At 40.4% G+C, this 6000-nt stretch overlaps 1 protein-coding gene across 1 annotated transcript in view; it reads left to right on the top strand.

The window, feature by feature from the left end:
- The first annotated feature begins 416 nt into the window (after nucleotides 1–416).
- CTR9 (CTR9 homolog, Paf1/RNA polymerase II complex component) overlaps nucleotides 417–6000 on the top strand; it is a 34548-nt gene continuing 28964 nt past the window's right edge. The window contains exons 1-5 of the mRNA XM_064288432.1: nucleotides 417–606; nucleotides 1887–1985; nucleotides 3991–4230; nucleotides 4736–4853; nucleotides 5307–5396. Coding sequence (XP_064144502.1) covers nucleotides 562–606; nucleotides 1887–1985; nucleotides 3991–4230; nucleotides 4736–4853; nucleotides 5307–5396 — 592 coding nt within the window. The 5' untranslated portion in view covers nucleotides 417–561. The remainder of the gene's footprint in view (nucleotides 607–1886; nucleotides 1986–3990; nucleotides 4231–4735; nucleotides 4854–5306; nucleotides 5397–6000) is intronic.

Below are 6000 nucleotides of genomic sequence, written 5' to 3'. Positions count from 1 at the left end.
TGGCCAGCCCCATCCAACAGAGGCTAAGCCTGGGGCTCAGAGGATTGACCAAAGCTTCCAAATCAGTCAACGGCCAGGCCCCGAACCCGCGCCTTATTCGTTCTCCGCCCACTCTGGGATGGCCGCATTCGTTACTCCGCCCACTTCAGGGCGGAGCCGCTTCGCCTACGGTGTTTTTATTCCGGCTCGCGCAAGTGCCGAGCTTATACTCAAAAGTCTCAGGGCTACAGAGGCTTTGTAAATTCTCGGTCAACCTACAGTCGATCCGCGAACGAAAGCCTCGGGAAACACGAGAGCCACAGGTAGAGCCACCACAGGACTCACCGGCCCGCGAGGAATCCTTCCGGGGCAGGGGGCGGGGCCTCCGGAAGTGGCCGGGCGCCGTCTGCTGCTCCTTGTTTGAGCCGCTGACGGGAAGGAGAAGCCCGAGCTCCGGCTGCGCCGCAGGGCGGCAGTCACAACTAGAGCCCGACCAACAGCTAGCCCCTGGAAGAGCCAGAAGCCAGGACTACGGGCTGCTGAGCGGCGGGGCTGGACGCCCGCTTGCCTTTTGATCTCATCATGTCGCGGGGCTCCATCGAGATTCCCCTCCGGGACACTGACGAGGTAAGTGTCGAATATGGGGGAGGTGGGAGCCGTGAACTTGGACGATCTCCCTCCCCCCTTCCCTTTCTCGACTTGGTTCCCGAAGCAAGAGGAATCCCCTCCCCCAGGAGCCCCTGCCGAAATGCCCGGCCAAAGCTCCGGTCACCTCTTTTCCCAGCCCCTGCACCGTCTGAGGCTGGGTACACCTGCGTCCTCGCAGCCTCAGGGCCACTTCGAGAAGTTCTTCTTCTTGAAAGTTCTCCTTCTGCCTGTTACCTGTTTGTGTTCGACAGAACTCCACTCTTCTCCCAAATAATTCGGAGGCGCAGGGGTGTGAGCGTGCCCGATAAACACTAAATCCCGCCACAGATTACAGAAGTGGGCGCTGATGTCACTGTGGTCTATCTAGTGTTTCTTGGGAATACATAGGATTTCGCTCCTTCTCCTCTTCAAACTCGAGTCTGTCATTGTGCACTATTTCCACTACCCAGGACACGTAGCAAAACAGTCAAATGATCTGTGGAGTTGCCACAGCGACATAGGGACCTTAAGATATAGCTTATTAGAGTGTCTAAGGAGAACCTGCTACTGTGTACTGATGGAAGTAATCCTCTCTCTCTTCCTCACCCTTTAACCAGAGGTGGTCTATGACTTGCTCTCAGCTTTGGTATTAGGTCTTATTGGACATTTCCTATTACCATTTTTGTTTTATTTAGATTAATTTTGAGATATAATTCATATACCATAAAATTCAGTGGTTTTTAATATATTCACTAAGTTGTATAATCATCATCATATCTAATGCCAGAACATTTTCTTATTATTATTTTTGTGCCCCATTCAGGAGTGTCTGTAACACACAGATGCTCCTGCCATGATTAATGTGTACAGTGGCATTCAACTTTGCATTTGCGTATAAGGTTGTACTTCGCAAGTTGTCGGACCTACCTCATCAGTGTCCCTAGGTTGCTCGTTTGCACTTTATTTGAATTATGTGTTAAGCAGGGTTTTTGTGTTATTTTTGAGTAAGCAAAGTTTTTGTGGCATTTTGTCATTCTAGTGATTTGGGGACAACTAGCAAGATCTGTTTGCTTTTCTGTGCTTTTTACTTTAGTATTACAGTAGAAGCTGCTTGTCATGTGCTCCATTAAACAGTTCTTAACACATAGTGAATAGTTCACCATACTTAAATTGAACACAAACCCTAATTGTGTGCATTTTGAGGTACGTTCAAGAAAAGCAGCAAAGAAGAAATGTGAATTTTAAAAAAGAAGTGTTAAAACCTACACTTTATGTTTTAGGTTATTGAACTTGACTTCGATCAGTTACCGGAGGGGGATGAAGTTATCAGCATTCTGAAACAGGAGCACACACAACTGCACATATGGATTGCTTTGGCGGTTAGTGTTCCTTTAACAAATATTCTTATTTGTTGGTTGGGAAAATAGTGGTTTCTGTTTTCAGATATAGTAATATCCAGCTTGGGCACATGATAAATAAATTGTACTAAGTCTATGGAAGCAGTTTGTCTTACCATTTGTGGAACAGTCAGCCCGTTTTCCTAAATGATGTGTAGTCTGCTGATAAATTTGCTTGTGTGTTGATATAGGTAAAATTCACTTACGTTAGTGAGTACGTGATACTGAATATTAAATATTTGATTATGTCATGATTATTCAGTGAAACTGGGTTATGGTTTAGAGATAAGCTGAGAAAATATAATTTGCCATTGCTACTTAACATTGTTCTTGTTCCCCATAACAGTAAAACAATTCCCATAAAATACTCTAGAAAGTGATTAGGTTCCAAGGCTAACCCACAAAAGCTTTTTGGGTGAAATTTATCTCCGGCTTAAGTTCGTTGTCTGTGTTTGTTCCCCTCCTTCCATAATATGACCGTTACTGGAGATTATCAGGAAAATCACCTCAGAAAGGCTAAAATATGCTCTGCCTCCTCCCCCCATCCGTCAGCACTAGCTGCATAAAGTTTTTTGGGATTTTTTGTTTGTTTTTCTGTTATGGAAATAGGTAGTAATACTATAATCATTATTTCTAAGCAGGTGTGCCACAGGTCACGTTCATGTAAAGATACATAGGAGGGCACCTGATGTCTTGAAGAGTCAAAGAAGTAGTTCTAGAATTGGGCTTATATCCAGTGCTCAGGCTTATTAAAATTTACTTTTCCTTGGATGTGGATTTATAGAGATACACTTTCAGTGACAAGCAGTGCCTTCCTGAATTGAAGTTCCAGGTTTTCTTATTACTTCTTATTCCATGGAGAATAAGCCATTAATCCTTGTACATATTTTAAAATCAGAAGAGAACTTATAATGTTTTAGTACATGCGCTTCATTTAACAGCACTTTTGTGAAGATTGGAATAATGGAGAATTAGCATGGCACCTGCTATGTTAATATAGGTGGTTACAGAGGAAATATAGGAATATAAGTTGTTACAGAGGAAAGAGTGTAGGCTTTGGAATTAGAGAGGCCTTTGTTCAAATCCCAACTCAGCTGCTAACTAGCTGTGTGATCTTTGACAGAGATGTACCTTCTGAGCCTGTTTCTTTATCTTCAGTATGAGGATGTTAGTACCTACTTCATAGGGTGGCTCTATACATTAGAGATGATGTGTGTGACGCTTCTAGCATAGTATGTGGCCCATGCTAGGTGATCAATAAGTGATAGATATTCCTTTTACTATTTATAAATACAATGGAAGTTACTTAATATGCCCAGATAACTTTTGGTAAATCAAGAACCAAAACCCAAGTTTTCTATCTAGAATTCTTTATACCTCCCGTTTTGCTTTCTCAGGCTTTGCTTGTTTGAAAATTTAGTTCGAAATCAACTATTGCTCGGTAAGAAGTAAATGGGAAGCATTTGTAGGGATCCTAATTTTTTTAACAGCTTAGTGAAGGCATACTTGAGCTGTGATCAGTGGCACATACTTGTGCCATTTGATAAGTTTTATGTATACATTACCTGTGAAACCATCACCACAATCATGATAATGAATATTTCCAGTCACCCCCAAAAACCTTCCCCCCACCACTGCATCCCCAGGCAACCACTGATCTGCTGTTTATCACTAAAGATTAGTTTGCATTTTCCAGAATTTTATATAAGTGGAATCATATGGCGTGTACTCTTTTTTGATCTGGTTTCTTTCACTCAGCATAATTATTTTGCGGTTTATCCGTGTTGTAGCGTGTTCATTCCTTTTTACTGCTGAGTAGTGTCCATTGCACAGCGACACCAGAGCTGGTTTATCTGTCCCCTGCTGATGTACGTTTAGGGTGTTCCCAGTTTGCCTGCTACAAATAAAGCTGCTGGAAACGTTCACGTAAAAGGTTTTTGTATGACCATATGCTTCAGTGATTCTAATTTAATTGCTTACTGCGTAGCTGGAATACTACAAGCAAGGAAAAACAGAAGAGTTTGTCAAGTTGTTGGAAGCAGCTCGTATAGATGGCAATTTGGACTACAGAGACCATGAAAAAGACCAGATGACTTGCTTGGATACACTGGCGGCCTACTATGTCCAACAGGCTCGGAAGGAAAAGAATAAGGACAATAAGAAGGATCTGATTACACAGGCAACCCTGTTGTATACGATGGCTGATAAAATTATTATGTATGATCAGGTAAAATAAGTTACGTTTCTTTGAATTTATGAAAGGGAGAAAAACGTACCACAAGAAAGCAAAATGTGTGTGATAGGCAACGAGATTTTTTTCTCAAAGAATTTTTCTTAAAATAATATGATCGTTCAAGAAAAAGCATTCCTCATTAAGATGGGAATTTCTTTGGTGCTTGTACTGTTGGTGTACTATGGGCAAATTTAGCGTATAAAACGTGTTGAATTAGTAATCCCAACATCTCCAGGTGTATTTCAAGCAGATTTTAAGTAATTTGAACTTTTCTTGTTGTCATTGTTACTGGCACAGAGGACTTGCATTTCAGGATAGTTTCTCAATTTGCAATTAAGAATTGCTTGTTGGTAATTTAAACACATTACAGTTGCTGGAGGAATTTGTATGACACTCCACCCCTTTCCTATATGATTTTCATTTTATGTTACACGTTCATGATAAATTGTGATTAGTCCTTGGTAAACGAAAGCCTAAGGTGATTATATGACTTTTTCAGAACCATTTGTTGGGAAGAGCCTGTTTCTGCCTACTTGAAGGTGACAAAATGGATCAAGCTGATGCACAGTTTCATTTTGTACTCAACCAGTCTCCAAATAATATTCCAGCCCTTCTTGGTAAGTGATCTTCAGCAACCTTTTTCGAATCTATTTTTTTCACGTGTTGCCTAAAATATATCTCTTTGTAAGCTCCTTAGGAACTGGGCCTGACAGCAAAGTGGAACAGCTTTGTCTTTTCAAAAGTGAAACTATCTACAACAAATTATGGTTTCTATCGAAATTGCAGAAATAAAATACGTACCATTAAGAATAATTTTTTATTTCCTTCTAAAGACTAAATAAAACACTGTTTAGATAACTCCAGATTATTTAAATTATTATTTTATAGATACATAAAGACAGGAATGTTCTATTTATAGGCATAAATTAATATACCCTGATGGTAAACAAGTTTTGCTATGAAATCATGTCACTATTTTTAAGCATTTAGGTCAATTAATGTAAAGCGTATTAGGTTTGTGTTCTTTAACTAGACAGTATGTGCTCATTTTTTTTAAAAAATCATTACAGGTAAAGCTTGCATTTCATTCAACAAGAAGGATTACAGAGGAGCTCTTGCTTATTATAAGAAAGCATTGCGTACTAACCCAGGATGTCCAGGTAAGGGGAAAACTATTTTAGGTCTAATCTATGTGTGACTCAACTTAAAATATTGATGATTTCGCAGTAGTTTGTGAAGTTTGTTGGCTGGGTAGTAGATCATAGTATAATCTTTCTGCACTATACTATTTTTCTTTTCCAAAATCTTGTTTACTGAGCAAATTTTTCTTGAGCGCTCTGTATGTGCCAGGCACTACCCTAGAAATTCAGCAATGAAGAAAAGAAAACAAAAGTCCCTGCCCTTGTGGAATTTATTCTCTAGTGGGAAAGATAGGCAATAATTAAGATAAATAATTACAATATATGCTATGTTAGATATTGATAAGGGCTAAGGAGAAAGAAAAAGCAGGAAAGGGATATGAGAAGTGTTAGGGTGAGGGATGCTTAGAAGAGATGACCAGAGACACATCACTGAAAAGGTAACATTTGCATAAAGACCTAAGACCCATCCAGATATATGGGGAAGATCATTCCCAGAAAGAGAGAATAGGAAGTGCAAAGGTCCTCAGAATAGAGTGTGTCTATCAGGTTTGAGGAAGAGTGAGGAAGCTAGTGTATCTGGTACAGGGAGAAATAGGGTAAAAGACAGAGGGGATAGATCTAC

The sequence above is a fragment of the Loxodonta africana genome, chromosome 7 (genome assembly GCF_030014295.1).
Source record: "Loxodonta africana isolate mLoxAfr1 chromosome 7, mLoxAfr1.hap2, whole genome shotgun sequence".
Classification (NCBI taxonomy): Eukaryota; Metazoa; Chordata; class Mammalia; order Proboscidea; family Elephantidae; genus Loxodonta; species Loxodonta africana.
This window is presented reverse-complemented; position numbering and strand designations above follow the sequence as displayed.